Source organism: Limanda limanda, chromosome 12 (genome assembly GCF_963576545.1).
Source record: "Limanda limanda chromosome 12, fLimLim1.1, whole genome shotgun sequence".
Lineage (NCBI taxonomy): Eukaryota > Metazoa > Chordata > Actinopteri > Pleuronectiformes > Pleuronectidae > Limanda > Limanda limanda.
The window spans coordinates 4,692,050-4,718,949 of NC_083647.1; the positions used below are offsets into that span (position 1 = coordinate 4,692,050).

Consider the following 26,900-nt stretch of genomic DNA (forward strand, 5'->3'; position numbering starts at 1 on the left):
GCGGGGCCACGTGACGCCGCCGCCTCGGACATGCGAAGCGCGACGCCGCTGGCCTGCGCTGCTCGCCGCCGGCTCCACCCTCTCCTCGCAGACGAAGGCATGGCGAGCACCGAGACCAGGAGGGAGTGTGAGACCGAGGGCTGCAGCCAGGACGCCAAGCTCCAGTGTCCCACATGTATCAAGCTCGGTATTCAAGGCTCCTATTTCTGTTCCCAGGTACGGCTGCCTCCCCGGCTCGCCCCGCTGTAACGCCGCTTGTGACTGTCTGAGCTCAGGCCCCCCCCTGTCTCATCACGAGGCTGCTAACGCTAGGTGTCATGCTAGGTAGACATGTGTACGTGCCCGGTGAAGCGGTCACAACGCGTTAGCTGAACTTGACCGAACGCCTCCCGACTGAGTTACCGCCACACCGACCGCTGAGGATGTAATGGTGCAGCCGGTAGCCGATGCTAACCCTCTGCAGCAGCAGGCCGAGGGGAAACGTTGAGCTAGCTAACGGTTCGCAGGTTAGCAGAGAGTGACTCCAGGTAGAATCTGAACTGTGCAGGGTGGGGTGTGAAATAATTAATGCCGTGTAGGAACCGGGTACCAGTGTGTAGTGTAATGTAACACAACACAAGTCGTGATACTGGAGTGTAAAGTGTTGCAGAGGTAATGTGGCGTGACAGATGACTCGGTGCCACGATGTGTGATCCTGGTTCTCCCCGGGGGGGGGGGGGGGGGGGGTGCAGAACTCCACTCCCAGATCAGACAGTGTAGATCTAAACTGGTTATGGACCAGACTGACTGGGAATGTAAGATGTTCTCCAATTAGCATACAGATGATCAGCTGAGCAGAAGTCGATTGAACTGTATGAAAACTTTTAGTTTGGGCACATCTCAGCACTGGTCTCTCACCAAAATATTGAAGGGACTTGAAACACGTCTAGTGGGACCACAGAGAGTTGGTATTTCATTGTTGAAGTTGGTAGTATTGTGGCATCTGCTTTACAGCTGCACAATGAAAGTAGACACAATGTAAAGACAGGGTGAAATAACATACAATATAATACCATTGAACTGCTAGGATGGGATTTTAAAACAACTTAAGGACACAGAAAAACCTGCGGACATGATGGTCTTCAGTTAGTCTTAAATATATTGAAGGAAGGAGATCACTTCATCGAAATAAGACTATTGTTACGAAACTTTGGGGCAGCTCCAGCGAGCGCACCATCACCCACTGCATTTATTTGTCTCCATTTTGAATAGACCTTATGTAGTGTTCCTTGAATTCAAAGTTTTATAAATAGTTGGGCTGGGGGACCACGTACAGGCTCCCTTGGTGTCATGGTATTTGGTCTTTGGTCTTGCTGTCAGTGCAGTTTTGGCTGTGCAACCTGACCCTGCTCTCTATACCACCCCCCACCCCTCTTTCTCTCTCTGCAACTAATTGTTCACTTGTCGCACACACACACACACATACACCATTGAAATAAAGAGCATGGCAGAGGGACTGTGTGTCCATCCAAGTAAAACGTTTTTGTTTCTTCTTAAATAGTTTAAACACCATCACAAGTTCAGTGACCATGTTCGGGATTATTACATGTTAGTTACTAGTTTTATTAGTGCACCATTAAGCCCAGTTTGCTCTGTATCGGTAATAGTTTGTCTGTCCATCTCTATCCTTCCTCATTTCGATGTTTTTGTTTGTGTTTTCTTTTCCAGGAATGTTTCAAAGGGAGCTGGGTGTCTCACAAGTTCCTGCACAAGAAAGCAAGTAGGTATCCCAGGTCACTGACTGTTCACTTATCCCCCGGTTATGCTCACGGTTTTGTAGTAACCCATTTTTGGGTTAAAGCATGTAAACGTCTTATTCCAATATCAGTATCCCGGATAAGCCTTTGTCTGGGTCTTGAGAAATACGATTTTACTAGCTGGGGTGCTCCATAAGCAACTGGGATACTGGTACATGTACACGTCTTATTCTGGTTTCTGACCACTGCCAACAGCTTGCACAGGCGTTGCTTCAGCCAAGTACATCTGCCAGTTTGTACAACACAAAAGCCACTCGTCAGTATCGGAACTGGTGCTTGAACTTTTGTTTCCTCTGGTCGCATGAAGGGTTTAACTGTGACACAAAGCCGGCAAAAGGATAAGTCACAGCAGAGGCCTTAGCCACCGTACTCGAGTCAAACTGCTGATAGCCAGTGCTGTTGTTACTATGGTAATGTTAAACATGTAAGGCACCTGCGCAAACAGCACGCAGTTATGAGTTGGCAGGATACTGGTATTTATCATGTATAAGGGGAAATTAACCAGATTTTTCAATGTCTAATGTAAACACCATGTCCCGAATATGATGAAAACCAGAATAGTACTTATAAAGAGATACTAGCTCACATTTAACAAGTCACTTTTAAACTGTGTTGACTTAAAGCTCACACATCACATTACATACATACTTTGCATGTTATTTATGTCAATGACCAGGTTAAGAATTTAGAAACAGCTGTACTCATACATGGTGTTTTATTTAGAACCTGTAGCAAAAGTCCTGAGTAGATTATATTTCTTGGCAGAACTGACATTGTGGTGTCACACGCTTTAGAGGCTTTGTGTTACATTTTTTCAGAGGAGGACAAGAACCAGACTGAACCCAATAATTGTGTGGAGAAGGATATAAACATAGACCCATGGCCAGGCTACCGCTACACCGGCCTACTACACCCTCACTACCCTCTGGTTGGTTATTTTTTGTGTGCAGTTTTTTTCTTTTCAGTGGTGATAAATACGTTTAAACATTCTTGTCATATTTTATTAATATGTACCACTAACCACTGTAGCAATGGGAGCAACTAAGAGGACAAGGTTTTGAAAAAATGATTTAAAAAATGTTTTAAATGTCGATTGTTCCTTTGAGACATTTCTGCACTGTGAGGGGAAAGAATGTCGGTTTACTCAATGGTCTCATGCTTTCTTATATACATCCGTGCACTTACATTCAAATGTTTTGTATAAAAGTACTGGTTGTGGATTCCATGATGTGACATTTCTATCGTCTTGGTCCCTGGTGTAGACTCCCATGAGGCTTGTACCTGGTGACATCCAAAGACCTGACTATGCTGATCATCCCAGAGGTAACTATGCTTCTTTCTCCCAGGATGTCGTGTGTTGACTGTATTGGCTGATTGTCCACCTTGGTAGCTTGGTATGGGGTTGCAGCAATAGTATGAAAATGTATGGTTATCATTTGTTTAACCAAATGGTTAGTGGGGGCTGCAACTAAATGGAGAAGGTCACCTGTGTTATATCTACACACACACACACAGAAAAAGAGAAAGGAGACTGATTACCTCCATTTGTCAAAAACAAACTTAAATCAGCAGTGGGATCACTTTTGATATCCAAAAAATGAAATGTATGAATCAATGGATTTATTGTCTGATGAAGAAGGGAGCACTTCAAACATGATCTGCCATCTTCCAGAACACCATTCTTCCTTGTTGTGTCCCTTGTAGTGTTATGAGTCCCCTTAATACGTTTAATCCCTATGAATATGTGTGATCATTTAAACACAGACTAAATTATGCAATGTTGAAATAGTTTTCCACATCACAGATTCTGTCTGTATCTGTGTCTTTGAAGACACAGTGACCCTGAATTCACCCCATTAGGAAACAAGTGCAAACTTTTCTGACTGTGCTGACACAAGTGTGAGGATGTGAAAAGTTCAGACAGGATCCGTCTATTTTAGGGCTGAAACGATTACTGCACGATCCAATTTTTTCAGTCCCGATCCGATACCATTATTTAATCAATAACTGTATACCATGCCACATTACACTTTTTTTGGATAAGGTTAAATTGGTATTAATAAGGTAATGACACTCTAAAATGCAAGACAGACCCACCAGGAGTAAAAACAAACAATTATTTCACTCATAATATTTAGTGAAAACTTCAACCAATAAAATTCTTCGGACCGAAGGACCTTATTGGCCGACAGACCTGTCTGTTTGCTGCATGGACATGCAGGTTTTCCGTCTGCTTCTTGTGGCGCATTCGGGCCCGCGTCACAAGGCGCGTCCTCAACTAGAGGGTTTGTTTTGATTCCACGGCAGACAGTAGCGACCGTAGCGACCGTAGCGACTGACGATGGCAGACCAAAGTGGTCCACGGCGTACTGAAACAGCCGCTCCCGGGGGGAAAAACAAAAGAAAAAACACCGCGGATGGGAACGAGGGGGTGGGGCATTGGAGGAAGGCGGGATGATTTGAATGTGCTGTAATTCTCAAATGCAACAAAGGCAGGGTTCGTACGGTCATGGAAAACCTGGAAAAGTCATGGAATTTTAAAATGGGTTTTTCCAGGCCTGGAAAAGTCATGGAAAAAAATAATTTCCCAAAAGTTTTGGAAAAGTCATGGAAATTTGTTATATTCTTATTTTCATGTCGTTCGTTTTAGGGATGGGCATAAATACTCGACTATTGATTAATTGATCATTAAGAATTTCATTGATGACATGTTTTCATCGATAAACTATTGCATGTTCGCTATGTGGCAGGAGGTCGGAATATCCGAGTTGCCCTGAACGCAGCATAGCGTGTCTGTTAGCAGCTGGAGGAAGCAGCCCGGAGCTAAGCCTCTGCTGCTCGGCTTCATGTCCGCACACGGACCCTCAGTCCACGCGGAGGGTAACCCGGACAGACCCGGGTCTGGGTGAGGGGTTCCGGGAGTGAGGGCGTTACAACGACCGGACTGAGAGGTCGAGAGCCGTCAGATCGAGCTAGCTCTCAGCGGCTAGCTGCTCTCTCAGCGTGGCTTAGGAGGACAGCAGCGCTTATTTACAAGTGTAACATTGAACGGATCCTGTTTAACTGCCACAAGAGTTGTTAATCTTGTAATAAAGATCTCAATGAGGAAACACACTGTTTTTTCTATTTTCACTGCATTTTAATATAGGCTATAAATAGTGAATTTTAATATAAAAATATGAATGATTAATCGAAAAATCGATCGTTAATTCTTCCGACGATCGATTAAGACAATTTAATCGAATGCCCATCCCTAGTTCATTTACGCTGAGTTTTAAATAATTCATACATTTTTAAAGAAATATGCTCAAAATATAAGCAGGCATACTTTGGTTTGTGTCATTTAAGGTGTGCTGTATGCCTTGGAATTCTCATTGTTAGTTTGAATACTACATTTTGTCACTTTTTCGCGTATACACCGAGATTTCACGCAATGTACGGTCATGGAAATTTGGTTTAAAGTCATGGAAAAGTCATGGAAAAGTCATGGAAATCCATTGGTCAAAATGTGTATGAACCCTGAACAAAGGTGAGAGTCCCTTTAATCATTAGTCATTAGTAATCATCGCTAACTTTGTAAACAAATTCAAGTCAGTGACGGAAGCCTTTATTTTCAACAACCGACAGGGGCTGAGCATCCAAAAGAATAAATTCCAGAACCTTCTCTGATATTTTTGTTAACAGCTAACAAATGCTAACATCTACTGTAGCCAAACTGACAACAGTTTATATGTTGAACTTGAACTTCCAGTTTACCTTCACAATAAACAAGCTGTTGTTATCCTTGACCGTTTTTCTTTTTAAGTATTGCCTCTGACACAGATTAGGCCCGGTACAGATTTTAACAGTGATGAGTAAGCTCCGGTTGGAGGATTTTTTTTCTGCTTATTAATGCCATATTTATCCTTTTTTTAATAGTTTCTTCTAAAATATGCCGATTAGTATTTGAATCATTGTGATTTTAGTGGCTGGAATCTGTTTACAGCTGCACAGTGCTATATATCTATTCTCAGCAGGAACAGTGAAACACTTGATTTGACTTAGTATTACACAATTTTATTTTTTTTTGTGCATAAGTACATCATAAATTGATGCAATTATTCTGTTCTTGTGATATTTTGACTCAAAGGCATCTTCTTCCTGAAGATGCTTGTTTCAAAGCAATAACTGGAATTTCCTCTTTTGTACAGTCCCAAATGAATGATGATCTCTTTCCACTATTCGCCCTATAGTGCAATATACTTGTTGCAGGGAAAGTGATGCTGCCGACAGGTCTGCTGTCACACTTTCTGTCACACTTTCTCACCATTTTGCTTCTTTTGTGTTCTCAGACAGTCATAATTGTAACCTTCCTTATTTACGTCTATTTCTCTGGGAAAGTCATTCATTGTGCAACCATGGCAACCTCCCCATCCTTGTCACCTGACTGCATAGATCCATACTCAGGTAGTCATGGCTACAATCTCCTTTCATTCTCTTGTGATGCCTATTCAGGGACTGAGGCACAGTCGTTACAGGCTTATCTTTCACACAGATCTGTCAGCTCGGTTTAATTTTATATTCTTAGATTTTGAATATGCATTTTGACATTGTTTCCACTATTGAACCTATAAGCATCAAGCCAGAAGACATAGTAATGTGCACACTGTGGTTTTTCTCATATCCTGTGCCTTCTTTGAGCAGCTGTATCAGAGCGTAAGTAATACTAAATGATTGTTGCACTCACACTATAGGCTCTTGGGGTCAACAGAAGGGCTCTATTTGAATTGTACACAAACCTGTCTAAAATCCGTGTTGCTAGGCAACTGTTCACGTTCATCCAGCAGTCATCTTGTTGAGTTAATAAATTATAGATCAGTGAATTGCTGATGACTCCAGTGCTTTCACCAATACACATTTAAATACTCCATTAAAATGTTTACGGTCTAGAAAAGAAAGAATAGAATGTGGAGATGCCGTTTATTCTGCAGCTGAATTGCTGGTAGTCTAATTTATTGTGGGGCTGAAAGCACTGGCAGCTGTGCTTCTGTTTTCTGTACAAACGAAAAAGACCTGCTCTGCTCCTCTGAGTCCACAGTGTGAGTGTCATTAGAGTCTGCCTCTGTTCAGGAGCTGATACTGTAGTGTGTTCTCTGTAGGAGCAGCTAGTTACCCACAGCACCGCAGCTCTGCACGACCATTTTATGTTTTCGGGGATTTGGGAATTTAAGTACATAGTATAAAGACAATGCAGTTTATATTCATAATTTATAGAAATTATTTTAATAGTTACAATTATAAAAACTGACATGAGAAGCTGGAGAAAAAGAATAGTCCATTTTAAATGTACTATTAAGTGTGTGTGTATATATGTATATATAAACGTAATATTGTTTATATGGCGAGATATACTTGAAAGTAATATTCCCACCAAGTTTGGTGGACATTTTTTGAGTTTTTTCTACACATTTATGCGCAGACACACAGACATGGGCGAGAACAATGCCAGTGTGCAAAGCTATGCCAGCACACATGCTACAAAGAAACATGAAATTAATGTGTAGGTATTTGCAATTTTTTGCTATTGCTACATAGTAGGGCTGAACGATTTGGGGAAATAATCTAATTGCGATTTTTTTCCCCCAATATTGCGATTGCGATTTAATATGCGATTTTTTTATTTGATCCAATTTGTGGATCGGAGTTGTGTTGTCCCGCGGCATTCTGTCTGCGGGTGACGACGGCAGCCCGGTGCGCTCCTCTTGTTGGCACGTGATAATCGCGCACGTTGCGATTAGGAAATCGCGTTTTATCATATCGCGATTAAATCGCAAATGCAATTAATCGTTCAGCCCTACTACATAGCCAGCATTAGCATTTACAGCTGTTTATTTTTATCACTTTGCACTTCTCCCCAATAGCTGTCTCCAGAGGTGGAAAGTAGCACCAGTGTTTTTGATTTGCTTCTACCAAAGATTAGCATGCTAACCAGTTAGCCCTCGCTAAGATGGCCCATGTTGTTTCATTCAAATGTTCCGGTCTGACCATAAGCGCTGCTCAGAAGACTCAATGTATCCAGTTGACTTGTAAATTGAAATATGTTGGAGGTATTTTGATGAATTGTCAGCACCACCCATTCCTGGTGTGATATTATATGTTTTAAGTCCTGATTTAAGATAGATGTACAAATTGGAATTCATAACTATTCACCCTGCCACTTTTTTAAACCTTTTTTTATAAAAACTGATCAGGAGACTGTAAATCCAGCTGTTATGGTCAAAGTGAAGGCTGGCTCTGAAATTTTACATCTGCTGCTTTGCCAGGTCCGATCTGAGTGAGCTGACCATGCCTGTTGTTTCTCTTTGTTGCCATCCCACAGGTGTGTCTGAGTCTGAGCAGACCCTTAAGGGGACGTCACAGATCAAGGTCCTTTGTCCTGAGGACATTGAGGGCATGAGAGTTGTGTGCAAGGTAACTAATTGGCATGTCGCCACTGATGCCATAGTTTATGTCCATAGTTTTCCATTTATCATGCATTTTTTTAAACATGTTTGCAGCTGGCAAGAGAAGTCCTGGACATTGCAGCCGTGCTGGTGAAACCAGGTGTCACAACAGAAGAAATCGACCATGCTGTGCATCTGGTGCGCATACACACACAGTTCAAGACTTAGTTATCAAACGTAACTCTTGTAAAATATCATGGATCATTAAGGTTGTGTACAATGTAGGGCTGTAAAGTTTGCGAGACACGAAGACGGAGCCGCGACATGTCTCCCTGCCCAATCTTCTGAAAAAATATTACTCTAGAAAATTAGATAAAATAAAACACTCCTAGTCAGAGTAGGTAGGAGATGCTACATTTGTAAGGCAGGTTTATATCGTTGAGGGATGAGACTACATTGACTCACTGTCGCCTCATGAGGTACAGAGTGGTATTACAAGCCAGGGCTAGCTGTTAAGGATAATAAACAAATGCGTTGTTCTTCAAAACTAATGGCATGCCCGTCAGCCTCAACTGTACTTTATGTGTTATGAGGCAAGTACTATCATGCTAACATACTTAAGTAGGATTGCAGTCATGTAAACATGATCTGCTGAACATTAGCTTGTTAGCATTGTCTGATGTATTTAGCTCAAACCACTGCAGCCTCACAGATCTGTTAGCATGACTGTATACACTCTTGTTTGAATCGTTAATAATTGTAGTTCTATAACTGACTCTGCTGATGAATAATGCAAGACTGTATGTAAACAGACCCCTGCTGTGGAACAGCAATTTAAACTTCAGTAAAAATTATACCGTATGCTGACACGAATACTGACGCACTGTCATATCGTGTATAAAACACACAGTACATTCCTGTTAAATTACTATGTGCAGATACAGAGCCCACACTGCTACTGATCTTTATTATGTGTGGTCCATTCTTGTTTTTCTAACATGATGCTTTTCTTCTTTCTATAACCAACATGACTAATCTGTTAAGGCCTGTACAGCGAGGAACTGCTACCCATCCCCTCTCAACTACTACAACTTTCCCAAGTCCTGTTGCACGTCTGTCAATGAAGTCATCTGTCACGGCATCCCTGACAGAAGACAGCTACTAGACGGAGATATCCTCAACGGTATGATCATTGTTTAAGTTTAATAACACGGCTTTCAGACATGCACTAAACTCCGGATAACCTCATGAATTAAATCCACTACACAGTGAGATCGGAGCTCGTTCACGCAAAGTAGCCGTCAATGACTTTGTTGAAGAACAGTTCGGTCACTGACTCCATGTTTTTAGCCTAAATGTCCGCTGATATCATCGGACAAGGTGCGATCAGTGATTTAGAGGAGGTTTCATAGCCTAAAAATATAGCAATATTTGTTTTTCACCCATATCGCCCAGCCCTCTGCTTAATTATGGTGTTAAAGTCTTTCTGCTTTGGGTTTGCTGCTAACATAGATCCCATACAGTAATCTATGAAGAAAGATTTTACTCATTTAAAAAAAGCATTGATCATTATGTGGTGATCAGTGTTGATATTGTGGCATCATTTCAAATCAACTGTAGCGGGTCAGACACGTCAGCTGTGTTGGTGTGTGTGTCAGCACAAGAGAGAAGAGAGCGAGCGTGCGTGCATTCAATGACATTGATATATATATAAAATTAACCTAATAAATGCAAGTTCGTGGGTTAATTTACAACTGAGGCATCGAGACGTCCACGAATGTGGTGAAGTAATGATGTGGCTCATCGTAAAGCAAACTGGTTCTTAAAAGCTTTGCAGGTTGAATCAGTTCTGAATCGTCACTTTGGTTGAAAGGAGGTAAGAGATATTGTAGAGCTTTTGGTGGAAAAGGCTAGTGTTTGTAAGTCATGTAATGCCTCCTGTAAGTTATGTCATGCCTCCTGCAGGCTGTGCCACCGCTCAACTGACGCTCTGCAGATTTAGTTGTTGCTGTGAACGTGTCTGACCTGAGAATTTCCTGCTGCTTTCTACATATGTGAAAGGCAAAGTCTAAACCCCATTGTGAGGACATTCTCTGTAGTCCATGTCTGAGAACGGCTTAGGATTGTCAACCACCCAAATAGCTGTTGTCATCTTGGCATTCAACCAAGTCCGATGAATAGTTAAGCTAAGTTTTGATGTGGGGAAATGTTTAATTGAAGATAATTGAGGGGTGGAGGAGAGTGGGGGGGTTTCTGGAAGATGACAAATGGTTTTAGCAGCATGCTGAAATGGTGTCAGCAGGAGTTTGACAATTTTTAGCCTCTTTATGAATTTTCCTGCTAAGGAGATGTCTTCAGTCCGCCACTCCCCTCAGTGCAACTGATGGAGCAACTCGTCTCTCACTGCATGAACCGACAAGACAAATAGTTCCATTAACCTTTTCCAGCTTTTCTCTTAAGATCGTCCAAGCTCTTTATTTCATCTTAAACGAGACGGGTTGACCGATCTGAGGGTTCCAAGTTCATCAGAAGTTTTAAAAGCTGGGACATTTTGCTTGGCCTTGCAAATGGGTTGATATATTATAAACGTCCATGTTCACCAGATCCGTTCCATTATCAACTGTTTCAGACAGATTATATAACAGCCATTTCGTTGTGTTGAACATAATATAATCTATTCTGTCATGCAACACAGTGGCTCTGACATTTTCATTGTTTTTCTCTGACACAGTGGACATCACCGTCTACCACAACGGTTTCCATGGTGACCTGAATGAAACCTTCTATGTCGGAGAGGTGGATGAAGGAGCAAAGACGCTGGTTCAGACCACATATGAATGCCTTATGCAAGCCATTGACTCTGGTAGGATCCTCAGTTATATTCATTCACTCACCAACTGTGGAGATTGCAGTAACCTCATTTTTACTTTTCACTGCAATGGCACATTTAAACCATGTCAATTTTTTTTGTATTTGACTGTAGAAATGTTACATTAAGGCTTTAGCAATAAAACAAATTGTACACAGATGTTTTGGAATAAATGAGTGAAGTATAGCTGTAAAAATTTGCTTTTGATAGTTAGATCTTTGTCAGTATGCGCTGTGTGAGCCAAAATCTTACCAAAAAAAGCACAACACAAATGTCAAACATACCTTTTGAGGTTATTTAGTGTTGCCATTACATAGTTTGTACACCAGAGATAACTAACAATGGTTGTGGGAATATAAAATGTATTCATCAAACTCTAAAATACTGCTTATTGCCTTTTTTAGATTCCAGCATTGTTTTGGTCATTAACCACAGTTACATTTTCAAAGACCTGTCACCCTGATGCTCTTCGTCTTTGCCTCCTTTTCCACAGTGAAGCCTGGTATTCGTTACAGAGAGTTGGGTAACATCATCCAGAAGCACGCTCAGGCCAGCAGCTTCTCTGTGGTGCGGAGCTACTGCGGCCACGGCATCCACAGACTGTTCCACACTGCTCCCAATGTGCCACACTATGCCAGTGGGTAGTCACGTCCTTAACTCTGAAAGTTGCTATAAAATCCCTGAATGTTCCATCACAGCACAGCATGATCTCCGTATTTACTTGTTTCCCAGAAAACAAAGCGGTTGGAGTTATGAAGCCGGGCCATGTGTTTACCATTGAGCCCATGATATGTGAAGGTGAGTGGAACTGCCTTCGTTTGAATACTGTGAACAATAATAAGGCTAAAATTATTTCAAATCATAAATTGAATAATATATAATAATTATATGATGATGAATATGATAGATGCATTTACTTGATTTGCAGTCCTAGCAGTCATAAAACAGAGTTTTCTCAGGTCGGAGTGGATGACTTAATTCTTTCTTTGTACCTTTAAAATATAAATAAATTAAGTACATATGTGGTTTTGACAGGAAAGGGATCATATTTATTTTTAATAATTGATAATTTTTCAATTCAAGCTGCAAGAATGAGGACTTTGGCTGTTGACTCTATCTCATGATTAAACCATGTGTCTTGCAGCTGGTCATTAAACACAGTATACCTCGTGGGTGTCCAATGAGTCGATGCCAGAGTTTGAGTGTTTGTTTCCACAGCTCTCTTTTATTGATGGCGTGTGTGTGTGTGATATTTCAGGTGGCTGGCAAGATGAGACGTGGCCAGACGGCTGGACAGCGGTGACCAGAGACGGCAAGCGCTCTGCTCAGTTCGAACACACCCTGCTGGTGACGGAGACCGGCTGCGAGATCCTCACCCGCCGCCTGGAGGAGGAAGGTCGTGCTCATTTCCTGAGCCAAGTGTAGGCCGAACCAGAACACACCTAGGGACTGGACTTTGTGGACACAGACACACCCAGCACATCTGGGTCTCACACACAGACACTCACACATCTCAAACAAGAGGCACCACTCCTGGAGCTCAGTGTAACTGTGGCTCTCATTGTTCTGTGCATTAAATATGGGTTCCTCAAACTAAATGGAAGTACTTGAATGTGTCTTATATCAAATGTGGATTGCTTATTAGTGAAAATTGTCTCTTTAGAAGGAACTAGAAGGAGTATTTATGAGATTATGCTTTGCTTCTTTTCTGTCATCCTCTGCAAGCTTGATCAGAATTCCTCTGAATTCACCAGAGAGACTGAGAAGAAACAGCAGCAGTAGAGTCCCAGGAAACGGGGTCAGCAAGTCACACAAGCTCAATATGTCAAAACTTATTGTAGAGTTGGAACAAAACCCGAGGCTGAAAACCCTACTTAACATTTATAGCCAGCACAACATACATAATTGATAACACACCCTGGTGGAGTTGATGTAAGTATTTATTAATGTGTTCATCAACAACTACAACTCGTCCTGTGGGCATCCACAACAAGATGCTTGTATTTAGACGTAATGAATGGAGAAAAAAAGTCGTGATTGTTGACAAATACTGTACATTAATAAACTGTCATTTAAGTGTTTCCACAATTAAGATGTCAAGTCAACAACTTGCAACAAGTTTGAATATTTAAAGAAAGGCTTACACGTTTTCTAATGGGCCATCTTAACAGAACAATGCTGGAAAAGTTTGACATTTTAGGGAATATACTTCTTTGCCTTCATGCTGAAATTGGTACTCTAATCTGTTTGTTAAATATGAAACTAGAGCCAGGAGATAGTTAGCCTAGCATAAAGACAGGAAATAGGGGAAGCTGCTAGCTGTGCTGTCCAAAACTTAATAAAAACACCAGGCTAAATCTTTGTAAAGTGGTAAAAAAAACTGCAATCTGTGGTCTACTGGGGCTTATGTTCACGTAACCTCTTGTAGAAACAATTAGTCTTTTTAAAAAGCACCTCTACAACTCACTAATATGAAATTTAATTCTGGATCTGTGTTATTGTGTCACATGCAGAAATTACAATTTGTGGTTTTATTACAGTAAATTGATGTATTAATGAACTTTGGTCTGGGGGATGCTAGCAGTTTTTTCCACTTCCTGCCTTATTGTAAGTTAGGCTGAGCAAATGTTGCTGTCTCTTTGGTCAATATTTAAGGAACTTATGTGAGGGCTATCAATCTGATGCAGATTTTACAGAATAGGAATAAAACAAAGTTGAGCTCAGACTTTCAAGTGTTGAACTTGTTTCTCTGCTTTGTTGTCTGTTGTTGTTTCTGAACAGCCTGGGTGTAGCAAATCGAGCCTTAATGTGTAAATCTAGGAATTAAAATTTGTCAGATGTGTCTCGGCACATTTACTGATGTTTCCCCTTATATCTCGAAAGTCACCATTTATCTTGATGTGGGGATTTTTTTTCCTGGTGTGAGCAGAATTCATTATTTCTACATTTTCAGAGGACTTATGTGATCCCAGTCTCTGTCATCTTTGTATTTCTTCTAAAGGAGTAATAAATGACTCTTCTGTAGCTCTGTATGGGCGAGTTTGTCCTTGATTAGATTAGTGATCTAAAATCCCCAAGGTGGTTTATTCTACTTGAAATAACCCTCTGGATGCCTGTCAGCCATAATGCGGTTTTACCTCTGTGGAGGACAATGTCGGACTTTAACTCCTATGGTACAGGATTAGCATGACTGTACAGGTAAAGATTTCAGTCCCTTGAGTTACACTGGATGTTTTCTATGCACCATAACTATAGCTCCACAAACCAGACTTCATTGAAAACTTGGCCAACTATTTAGTTTGCAGTGACAAAAAACTAATTTAATGCAATACAAACAAGTCTTGAAACAAAGTGATTTACCAGTTTCAGTGCACAATGAAACACTGAACTCAGAACAAGCACATTAATGAACATGTTACATCTCACTTTTTAAATCGGACAGTCGCTTTTTATCAAATGTGTGCTGCTAATTACACACCATAATATTTTAACTCGTACAGTGATCTACTGCCACAATAGTCGTTTTGCCTCGTATGACTAATGGTTTCACTGTAGATTAGATGGTCAGATTCTAAATGTTCATTAAATCTACTAATAGAGCTAGAGAAGCAATATAAATGGATCATGAATAGTCAATCCCCATCATATGTCATTTGAAAAGTGACCAAATGTCATGCATTGTTAAAAAAATATTCCAGGTCGCTCTGCATTTTATAGGACTACAGACGAGACCTAAAGCTTATATCGATCGAAAAAACGATTGATTGATATGGTAGGAATGATGTCGTCATGATGACACTGGGGTCAGATAATAATGTCATAACACATTAATCATTGCAACCTTTAACATTAGAGACTGGAAACAGCTCATTAGATTAACCAATCATGCATTGTCATATGTCTCCAGACAGGAATCAAACCAGAGACATTGTATTTATAATGAATGTCATGTCATGAAAGTCCTAAATGTTTTTTTCTATTGTATATTTAGATCAACGCAGAATATTCCATTTTCAAAAGCCATGTTTAGTCTACAAGTCAATCTCAAGTACTGAAATATGCAGAAATTGCACGTTGTTAATAATAGTTATATGACAACAATACCAAGAATCATATTTATTTTTAATTGAATTATTAAAGTAGAACCAAGCATTTTAAGATTAGGAGACGTAACGATCTATCAAGGTATGAACAGGAAAAATTTAAAAGAAAAACCAAGATGAAAGTCAGGTTAAGAGGCAAAAAGACACAGAACAGTACACATGTGACAAGTATGAGACCAAAGGTTAAATCCAAACAGATGTGTTTTGATCTGAGATTTGAACTGTCCAATACATTCCAGCTGGTGGATGCAAGGTGACAGAGAGTTCCAGTGTCGTGGAGGCAAGCAGGTGAGGAATAGAATAGGGCGCGGGAAGGGTTGTAGGGAGAAAGTACAACAGATATGGTGGGAAATTTTGTAGTGTACTATCTGTTGGACTGGAAGCCAGTGAAGCTTGATGACGAGTGGGGCGATGATCCTGACTGCAGAGGTTTGGAATCGTAAGAGAGAACGGCATAACAGTAGTCAATACACATATTATTGTTTGTATAATCACTAGAGAAGATCAGCTTTTTTGTGATTACAGTTGTATCATATTATTTTCAAATGATAAAATCTGATTAAATAAATCTTTAGCATATTACTGAAAGCTTCCTGCCATGTTTGTGGTGAAAAAAAGGCATTTTGAAGCATAAACGGCCCACAGTCCTTGGAGCCATGCTTTTAGCTGTATTGTGTTGTCATCAGGCACAAAAATAGAAGAGGGAAAAGTTTAGTTTTGCGTTTCGGCTGTAGAGCAGGAACAGAGCTGCTGGGGATTTTTTTTTTTACCTAATTAGGATTGGCATAGCAGAGTACAAGGTATTGTAGAATCCTCTCAAGTCGGTTACACTTTGAGTCAACGTTTTTGAAGTGGAAGTGCTTTCCCCGAGACTGGAGACACTTAGATTACAGGGAGAAAATTGTGTACCCGTTACATGTCTGTGTGCTCCAATCCTACAGGGACATGGGACAATAATCAAAGAATGTTTTTGCGAGTTTTTAAAAAGGCTGGATTTCATCTGTAGTGTTTCCAACATCCTTTAAAACGACTTCGTCATCAGACCTCCATGTCTGTGCTGCTCGGACTCAGCAATCCTTATCGATTAACAACCTGCCGACATCGATGTCTGTTTGACTGTTTGTGGTTGTATTTGTTATTTATTTAGTCTAGATCAAAGGATGTTTCTGAATATTTATGAATAATCTTGTTTTGGTTGCTGCTTCTCTCACATGCGTTCCTTCAGGGGGGTTGATCAAAGATGTGACTGACTGTGAATTGTTCAAATAATACACTCAGAAAGGGAACTTTAAGATTATTTATTTGACTCAGCATAACATGGTCTTCCATTATGTTTTCAGTGCTCCTCTGCATCTAGAACTGGAGGACCACACGGATGCTGAAAGAGAAAAATGGGATTAAATTCTGAATATTGAGTTAGTTTTTTTTAGTTTTAAAGATTATATCTACAATATGAATCTAAACCGATATAATAAAAGAGCAGGGAATAGATTTTAGTGAAATATAAGTAATTTTAGGTTCTTATTCCACTGATGTACAGTATGTTCAAGCATTATTTTGGTAAATTTGGTTTAGGTCAGGATTTACAGGTAAGACGGACTCGTGATTGGTTGGGCGGGACCCTGATACCACGACTACATCCCCACATTCTACAGCACAGACTCTGCACAGCGTTCAAATTCAAAATATTTTGGTTTTTTAGGTAGTTGAGACACTTCATCCATCTTTAAATTCATTCTATTTTGTATTCATGAAAGTCACCATACCCACCCTGCTAGCTGCCGTGCCAACTGGTGAAATGTGTTTCGTTGGCACAATGGAGTGAGACATGTCGAGCCATAAATATGTTCTTGAACTTATTACAGGCTTTGTTCACCCTTACAGCCCCAAGCACGGTACGGTTACTGCAGGTCTGCACGGGGGAGGTAGCCAGCCTGCATGGCTAACTTTGATTTAAACAATCGATACAACCTTCAGACCTTCAAACATTTCAGTTCAAACATTTTCAAAATAAAAGCTTGCAGCTAAAGACAAACTTTGTGTATTACTTTGTAGATAAATTGCTACAGAGGAAGTGATTCTACGAACGTTGTTGCCATGACAGCGATCTGCACCAGTCAGTCTGATATTGTGAAATAAAAAATGATCAAAATGATCTGATGAGCCAGATATTATTGCTGGTTTTGGCCCATGGTTTGCCAGTTGCCAAACACTGACGTAGAAGATGTAGAAGAAGGAATGTTGAACTCGGTTTGATGAATGTTAAAGCTGCCCCGCCCCAACTGACTGCAAGACACTGTTTGCCTGTTTATTAAAATTGACTCTGCACCCTCTTGGTTTTTAAGAATACACATACCACGTGTAAAACCGATAAGATGAACAGTTGGAGAGATATGCATTTCACAAACAGACATTGGTGGAGTCAATATGTATGAGAGGGTACTAAGGTACAGCTGCGAAATTCTGGTTTAACGGCAGCGTGAAACAGCACTGAAAAAACTAAGTTCACATATATGTTATGTTTCCATCAACGCTTAGATAAGAGCTGACATGTTCTCACCTTATAGACGTGGGAACAATTTCAAAGGAGGGAAACACATGCAGTGACATGAATGTTTACCCACGCTGGCAAGACAACAAGGAAGAAAGAAGCTCGGTTTGCACGCTCACATACAGGACACACACATAGACACACACAGGGAGTGTGACTGTATTTTCTGCTCAGGATGCCATTACACCACTAGATTTTTATATTGAATAAACTACTGGCTACTTTTTTAATGTTGACAATCTCATATATATATCTGACCTTTAAAATACATTACAGATACACGCTGCTTGTATTTGAATGAAAGGTCTCAGTATGTCCTCAACATAGGGCAGGAGTGATGCATAAGTTCCTAACTATAGACTGTATTAAAAGATGGACGACACGTCTCCACTTCCTTCCACTATCCAAAAATAAAGTTAAAATATCTTGCATATGGATGCTGCACATTTGGAACTAGAGTCTGTGCGGTAGTGATAGGGGGATGTAGCCGGAGGAGCAACGTTCTGCCGATGTAAGCGCTAGACCAATCACAATTTAGTATCAGCTGTCAAACATGACGTTTCATCGCGTTTTTATAGCATTGAATAACTAACTACAACTAAAGTTACCATACACACCAAACACATGTACTTTAGCTTTGCTTTCTAAATTTAGTCCATGTCCCATCTGTTAACAAGGAAGAGGTGGAATTTATGGCCTATACTGCAACCACCCACCAGGTGGCGTGATGGTCATTCTCATGCAACCTTTGGTCAGTTTAAACCCAGAGGGACACCAGAGCGTGGTACATCATTAACAGAACAAAAAAACTTTTGGTATGTATGTCAAGTTGAGGCTCACCACTTTCCAGCATGCATGAGATCAAAACCATCAGTGATCTTCTCAAAGGGCAAAGTGTGAGTTACAAATTCATCCACTTTCAGCTTCTTGTTCATGTACTCGTCCACCAGTTTGGGAACACTGTCCACACTCTTGTATCCTAGGGAAAGAGTAAAAGGGCCTCAAGTGAACAAAACAGGACTCATACACAAACAGAGCATACACTATTTATCTAAATGAAAAGCAAACAAGTTATCCTGTTAATAGACGTTACACAACTGTTTCCACAAAGTTACAACCTGGGGGATATTTGCTCTGAACCTCCACCTACACACCTGTGTTAGTGTGTGCATTAGTCAGTGTAAACGTCTGTGTAACAGCTTGGCTCTGAGACAGACACACAACGTATTATTGTAGAGAATGAATGATGACCTTGTTTTGTGCAGTATGTGCTCATTGTTTGCTTGGAATGAGAGCGGGGAGTAAAAATATGGAGTGGGTGAGTGGAATGGAGACCATTCAAGCAGGGAACACGAACACAAACAAACAAGAAATTGCCTCCTTTGTTGTTTGTTCCTTCCCCATTATTGTTAATGTTGATTAAGTTCATTAAACCTCATGAACCATGAAACTTTATAACATGAACCAGATTCCATGACAAACCATCTAATAATTGTAGTGACATCAAAACGTTCAACCTGCTGATAGCACTAGATTGAAGTCATGGGATCATCAAAGTCTTTGTGATTGGTCCTCTGGGGACCGTGAATATCTGTGCAAAGTTGCATTGTAATTTTACAGAGATGGTTCTATTCTATTCTCAAAGTGATGGTGGTCCGACACCATCAGGAGCATGAGCACTGTGTCTGAAGTCACTCTCTATTCACTTTATAGCACATTATATCTTTAACCTGCACTGTTAAATGTAAATATCCAAACTGTGTGAAACGTATTTACCCCCAAATATTCACACAATGAATCAAATATGTTGTGAGGATTAAAGTAGGAAAACATGGAAATACACATGCTGGTGATGATGCAAAAATGAATAATGTTTCCAAAATCTCAACTTGCTGCTCACTATGAACTATCGAGTGTTTCTTAGTAGTTTCTTGGGTAGAGTGAATGAGTGGAATAGAAAGTGATTCTGCACACAAATATTAATTGCGATGCTTTTGAATATATTTATCTGGGGGCGGATCCAGGGGCAGGGCCAGCGGGGGGAACTGGCTGCAGCTGAATCTGATTGGCCGCTGTATTGCCCCGGTTCAATCAGGAAAAAAAGTTACGTACAATGCTAACAACAAATATAACAACTTAAGAATATTTATTTTCTAAGCATACACAGTGTACACAGACAAGGGATATTAAATGATGTGGCTTTGAATCAAAGCTAAAAGAGCTAACATTAAACCAGAAATGTATGTTGCTCAATAATTGGTCCCTCTGTGTGAATTGTGACCCCTGCTCAAGAATCAGTATTGATATTGAATGAGCAGTCAGATTCTGTTCCTTTGAGAAACGTCCCTGAATTGAGGCCTCAACAACAATGTGGTTACCTCCGAAGGCGGTGCCTTTCCAGGTGCGTCCAGTCACCAGCTGAAAGGGTCGGGTGGAGATCTCCTGGCCGGCAGCTGCCACCCCGATGATTATGCTTGTGCCCCATCCTTTATGGCAGGCCTCCAGAGCTGCTCTCTGCCACCAGGGAACAAGGTCAGGACATTAAAACCTCTGTCGGATCCAAACAGCACCTGTCCACAAACTCAAACATTGTTCAGTTGTGTTTTTCTCTTTATGTGTTCTTCTTTGAAAGCCTGACAGGAGGAGGAGGTATGTCATGTAGGACTCAGTATTAGGGCCTTGGAGGATCAAGGTTTTATACTACAAGAATAAAGTCTTAATGTTATGAGAATAAAGTCATCAAATTGTTTGAATAAAGTTGTAATACTATGAAAATATAGTTGTAATGTTACAAGAATAAAGTCAAAATATTATAAAGATAATGTTGTAATATTGCAATAAAAATGGTAATAATATTACCAGAATAAATTGATAAAATTCAGTCGACCACTAACAAACATTTCCTTCTCCAAAAAAGAGGCAACTTCCTCCAAGTCTGAGTGGTTCTTTCTTATAATAGACAGTTTCTTCCAGATATTTTTTCCCTGAAACTCATGATAATGTGATGCTGATGTGCCACAATATTAAGTATAACGTTTTTTTTTAACATATACTAAAGTATAACCTTAATAGGATTGACAGATTTCCTGATAACCTCCCTATAACATTACACATTTTTTCTTCTAATATTACAACTTCATCCTTAAAATAGTAGTCATGCAAGTACGTGAGACTGAAATAGTAATACATTTCTAAAAGTAAAAATACTATTAATGTTATGGAATAAAATGAATACCTGCTGTACATCAAGAGGCCTTTTTCTTTCTCAAAAATAGTAGTGTCTTTATAAAACCGTGCGTTAAGCCACATCATGACTCGTGGTTATTCAGCATCCACAATTTAGTTATTACGGTTCAGTAATATGGTAATAAATATAAAATATATAGATTATTATGTCCCTCCCTCACCATGATTGCCACATTGCCCACACATTCGAAGGAGTAGTCCACGCCTCCGTCTGTCATCTCCACCAGCACCTCTTGGATTGGCTTGCTGTGCTCCTTCGGGTTCACCATGTCCGTGGCCCCAAACTCTTGAGCAGTGGGGAACTTGTCAGGGTTTAGATCGACGCCAATGATCCGAGCGGCCCCGGCTGCTTTACAGCCCATTATGGCTGCCAGGCCCAGTGCCCCCAGGCCAAACACTGCACAGGTCGACCCAGCCTCCACCTGCGGGTGAGAAACACCAGAGGCAGATTCAGGTCAGCACATCTCTGTGGCTAGGAATGATACAGTGCACAGCAGGGGGAAGAAATAATGATGCTGATGAAAATATAAAGCAACTTTACTGCCTCAAATTAATGCTACATAATGATTAGAAATAGATGTGAAATAAACACATTTTGACTGTGCTGTTTTTTCCCTCTGGCATCATGTAAATACTGCTATAATGCTAATAATCAATAAACAGCTACAGGTAGTCATCATTAAAAATCATTACAGAGGCTCTGCTGTGCTTTCACCTATCTTAAATGCTAATGTCAAGAGGCTAACCGTTCCCAATGGCAACGCTAACATGGTGATGTTGAACAGGAATAAAGTTTTCCATGTTCAGCACATTAGTGTGTTAGCAAGTGAGTCAACTCGAAGAGTGTTTGTCCCAAACTTCATGGCAGCCAACAGTTGCTGAGACACTTCACTTAAAAGCACAAATGTCAGAAAGACGTGACACTAAAGGAAATTGAAGTATTATCTTTAATAAATAATTATAGTCAAAGGCATTGCAAAAAAATCTGGATATTGATCCAGTAAGACTTTTCAACATGGTGACCATTGCAGCCATTTGTTCAAAATGGCCTCCGGGGACCACTGTTGTCTGATACATTTTCTCGTCAAGCATATAATGTGATATTTGGCGCATAATTAGGTGAATAAATCTTGAGAACTGCCATTTGGATAATATATCAATATTCAAGATGGCTGCCTTTTTCAAAATAGACGCCTTATTAGTTTCAGACTAAGGCTGTCCAAAATCACTCACTAATCACTATAGAGCCAGCAATGTAGTGACTTTGCCATTTTGTAATGCTGTCCAATTGTTTAGTGACATTTTTTATACCCTATATAGTGCACTCATTGTTTCCCACAATGCATCGTTAAAAGTAGTGTACAACAGATGGTCGCTGACTGAGCAATACCATCATGCATTGTGCCTGCGGAGGAGAGACGATGAGAAAAGGCAGCATCAACAGCTCGACCTGACGTATAAATGTAAATACGAGCAGAGCAGAGCAGAGCAGAGCAGAGCAGAGCAGAGCAGCACAGACTGACACAAACACGATTAAATCTAAAAAATAAAAATAAATCCAAATCTGTATTTGAAGATGATCATTCATTGTGATTTTCACCTAAACGTATTAGTACTGACTGTAAAATAAATATTTAAAATTTACTGTCGGATTTTCCACCAGCTGGCTTTGTTGTTGTTGTAAGTCAGAATCCTGTAGCACAGAGAAAATGTGCCGAGTAGTGTGAAAGGGTTTTTCTTCTTCTCACTGTATAGTCCTCTACATAGAAGTCACTACACAGTAAACTCAGGGTTAATGATTTTGGACACAGCTCAAATCTACCCATCTAACCATCTTGAAAAAAAGGCAGCCATCTTGAATTTTAAATGACTTCCATTATCCAAATGGCAGTTCCCACAAATGAATTATAAACATATTCAACTAAGTATGTCCTTAACATCATATTATTGTCATTATACTTTACTGATCAAAACAATTTATCTGAAAACAGTTGTCTCTGACGGCCATATGGAAAATGGCTGCCATAGCTTCTTTATTCAAAATTCATGATGGCTCAATATCCAAACTTGCCTGTCACCAAATTTGTTGCTTTAATCCCAAAATGTTGTCCAAATTTTTTGCTAAGTTGCACCAACATAAGGATCATTAAAAACCAGTAGGTTCATCTGGGAGATATTTTCCTTCAGGACCAAAGTGGTGGACTTACTGACTGACACTGTCATAATTACCAGAGTGGCTTAAATAATATAAACCAACACTAAAAAGCTTTATAGAATTGAAGGAACCTGAGTTCCCAACAGAATCAACGAAGCTCTTCTGCCTGACAGGCTTTGTGTGGTACTGAGAAGACAATCACATAAATACAAAAATAAACTTCTGTAAACTCTATTTAATTATGTACGCACCTAGTTTCACAAGTTGATAAAAGATTTATCGACATTCCAGTAGCAGCAAATCATACTAGTATTTACTGTAGTCTCATATTCATTCTTTTCACATGTATGGAGTATAAAAAATGGATGATCAGGGATTTAATGTTTGAGCGTGAGAGTGGGGAAGAAAACAGTTTGAATCAAAATGACAACTGAAATACTCAATAAACAATGTTAAAATGAAAATGTGCTTTCTGACATGCCAAGTATTCTTCATTATTCATTAGCTCTGCCAAGAAGGTTATGTTTCAATTGCTGCTTCTCTGTCTGTTTTTCAGCAGGGTTATGCAAAAACAACAGAACCGATTTTTCTTGAAACTTGTTGGAAGGGTGGGGAATGAACCAAGAAAGAATCCACTTTTACATTGTCACTGATTTCCCAGGGAATATTTTGAAAAAATCATATTTATGGGACTGATGTCTCTGGGTGTGTGCAATTTGGTGTTGCTTGACTGAATTTAAAGAGATTTGGGCCTTGGTAGAGATATTCGATCTACTGAGCGCAGTTCAAGTCCTCTTACGATTTGGTTTCTTGGGTAGTGACACGTTTCTGTACACATCCCAAAGTGACTATAAGTTCCTGGTTGTGATGAGCGATCGAAGCACAGTGGTGTTAGGGGAGGAAAGCTGACTTGCCTTGGCTGTGTTTATAGCAGCTCCATATCCGGTGGTGATGCCACAGCCCAGCAGACAAACCTTGTCCAGCGGGGCCCTGCGGTCCACTTTGGCCAGAGAGATCTCGGCCACCACAGTGTACTCAGAGAACGTGCTGCAGCCCATGAAGTGGAAGAGGCTCTTGCCTTTGCAGGAGAAACGAGTCGTCCCATCTGGCATCAAGCCTTTGCCCTGAGTGAGCCTAGAGAACAAGACACGGATCAAACCGTTCAGAGGTACGACACAAGGAACGACTGTAGCAGATAATCTGTGGTGCTGCACAGAGGAGATTCAACACTTACCTGATCTTTTGGCACAAGTTGGTTTTGGGATTTTTGCAGAACTTGCATTCTCCACATTGTGGGACGTATAACGGTATGACTGTGTCCCCTAAAATACAAGCACACTGTTTTCGAGGGGTCACATACCTCTTTAATCGTCAAATTCAAGGATTTATTACTTGTCCTACAAAGCTTTTTCCTCAAAGTAACAACCTTTAGGATCTGTGGCAACCTGGACTATATTTGAGCCAGTCATTTTTTATATTTAGTTTTTTTAGTTCCAATCTACAACATACCAGGCACTTTGCATTGTGATGTCAAGACCGTACAATATAAGAAGAGAACCTGGTTGAAACTTGACGACCCCCTCTCCAACACTCTCCACGATACCAGCTCCCTCGTGGCCCAGCACCGCGGGGAAAACTCCCTCAGGGTCCGAGCCACTCAGGGTGTAGGAGTCAGTGTGGCAGATCCCTGTGGCCACAACCTGAAATAACGGTACAGCATCAGATCAACGCAGGATCAATTAAATCTAAAGACGTGATGTATAGGCGAACATCCTCTACACATTAAATCTTTAAATTTGCTCATCACTCTGCCTTAAAACACATCCCTGGTGATGCTAATGGACTCATCATTGTGATTCTCTCTGTATTTATTTTCTAAAAAGCTGACAAAATTTCGGACATTCTATAAACATTACTTTGACAACCAGATGGACTTAATCACAACCATTCAACCGAAAGGCTTTTAATTTAGGTCGCAGGAGTTTACCCTGAACTTTGAGAATCTGCCTTTTCTTGTAGTGCACCTGGTTCGTGAAGCACAATATTTTCACAATTTTAATTCCACACATAACTGTGTTTTATAATTTTTTTCTTAACACTTTGATAATCATCTACCTCTTATTGCCCTAATCCAATTGTTTTTACATGGCTTTTATTTGGGTAAAATGTGAAAATGTTTATTGCTTTACCCCTATGTTGTTATTTTTGCTGTTTTTCTTTCCCTGTAATTTAACTACATATGATTGTAATATCATGATCATGAGTTGGTATTGAATTTAATATGTGCTGAAATCAGAGGAAATCTATCAGTCAAATCTTACTTATAATTTAAAGAGCATCACTTTACAGTTAAACAGATATTCACACATCAGTATTTACTGGTGGGAAGTGTGTATTTAAATAAAGAGCTGTGCTTTCTTAGTCAACCTTAACTATCAGCAAAGGAGACACCTACAAAGTATATACCCTATATATAGACTCCTACAACATATATACCCTATATATAGACTCTTACAACATACAGGAGGGAGGGTGCAAAGTACACTGTAGTGTTGGAGAATCAGTACAGTAAATGCCAAGACCTGACTGGATAATGACTGAAAAGAGGCTGTTAAGATATAAACAGTGTGTATAGCTGTTATCAGCGGTGTTTGAGTGTAAATGTCAAACCCGGAGTCTTTACCTTGAGCCGAACTTCTCCTGCTTTAGGAGGCGCCACCTCCACCTCCTCCATTATGAGAGGTTTCCCGGCCTCCCATGCTACTGCAGCTCTGCACCGGATCACCTACAACACAACATCCAAGAGCTTCAGCTGGTCTGGAATCTGTCATTGCAATAGGTCCCTTGACACGTCACCCAGTCAGTGCAAAACAGGAAATCATCAACTAATTAAATTAATGAAGGGGGATGCATTACAGCTGGCTTCTTTTTGCCGGCAGACAACAGGATGTTGGACTGGCTGACAGTTCTTCTACTCTGTTCTTTGCCGCATTCGGACTTTAACTGAACCTTACAAAGCTTGTCTTTAAGAGAAACTTTGACCTGTTGTGTGGAAATATTGCAAAAACAGGGTTAGTCTGAACGAGATATCTCAGCACATAGTCTGAACCGGACAAACACAAACCTATTCAATGACTCATCGTCTTTCTTTACATTTACATTACATAGATTGTGAAAGAGTTCAGCAGATCAGATTCAGAGCCGCCCCTCGCGTCCGTCTGCTGTAAACAATCCCTCTGCTCCATAAACATGACACTGAGCCATGGTAATCCCAGAAGGGTTTTCTGTGTGTAGACTCACTTGAATCCATTCAAACCCTCACTGAAGTTCACTGTGCGAATATATGTGAGGAGAAGTCAGCATGCTTACCTTCCCTGCAGTTGCCATGCTGTTTCATAAGCTGAGCCTTGCTCACAGGCGGATATGTGGAACTTATCTGAGTGTGGACCAATCACAAAGCAACGCCCTGCCTTAGTGGGCTGAGCGTCGTGTTGGAGCACTCGCTGCAGATTTTCCCACAATGCCCATTTCCTTCCTTATCTCAGATATGAGGAAGATGATAACATTTCTTTCTATGTTGTTGCAATTCCAAATACAATAGTGTGTCACTTGGTTTGACAGGATGAGGATTTAGGATTTGGGATCTGGATATACAGTTTCATTGAATAATATCTTTTAATTACAGTTTACCTTTAGCTTGTGATTTTACAGATTGTTTCAATAGTTCTTACATTATTTTTAGAATGCAGATCGTAAGT

General features: G+C 40.3%; 2 protein-coding genes across 2 annotated transcripts; one reads left to right on the forward strand and one right to left on the reverse strand.

Annotated features, from left to right (window-relative positions):
* The first annotated feature begins 91 nt into the window (after positions 1-91).
* metap1 (methionyl aminopeptidase 1) lies at positions 92-14,119 on the forward strand. Its single transcript, XM_061082303.1, has 11 exons — positions 92-216; positions 1,708-1,759; positions 2,615-2,724; positions 3,059-3,119; positions 8,155-8,246; positions 8,333-8,416; positions 9,263-9,401; positions 10,950-11,081; positions 11,581-11,724; positions 11,820-11,885; positions 12,346-14,119. Exons 1-11 carry the CDS (start codon positions 100-102, stop codon positions 12,510-12,512), a joined length of 1,164 nt encoding a protein of 387 aa, XP_060938286.1. The 5' UTR covers positions 92-99; the 3' UTR covers positions 12,513-14,119.
* Positions 14,120-16,473: 2,354 nt separating this feature from the next.
* Positions 16,474-26,576, reverse strand: LOC133015173 (alcohol dehydrogenase class-3 chain L). The gene is made up of 9 exons (XM_061082304.1): positions 26,512-26,576; positions 25,826-25,927; positions 24,701-24,842; positions 24,377-24,464; positions 24,057-24,276; positions 21,149-21,409; positions 20,120-20,255; positions 18,582-18,720; positions 16,474-16,568 (listed from the first exon to the last, which is right to left on the reverse strand). The coding sequence occupies exons 1-9, from the start codon at positions 26,527-26,529 to the stop codon at positions 16,544-16,546; spliced, it is 1,131 nt and encodes a 376-aa protein (XP_060938287.1). The 5' UTR covers positions 26,530-26,576; the 3' UTR covers positions 16,474-16,543.
* Between the last annotated feature and the right edge of the window lie 324 nt (positions 26,577-26,900).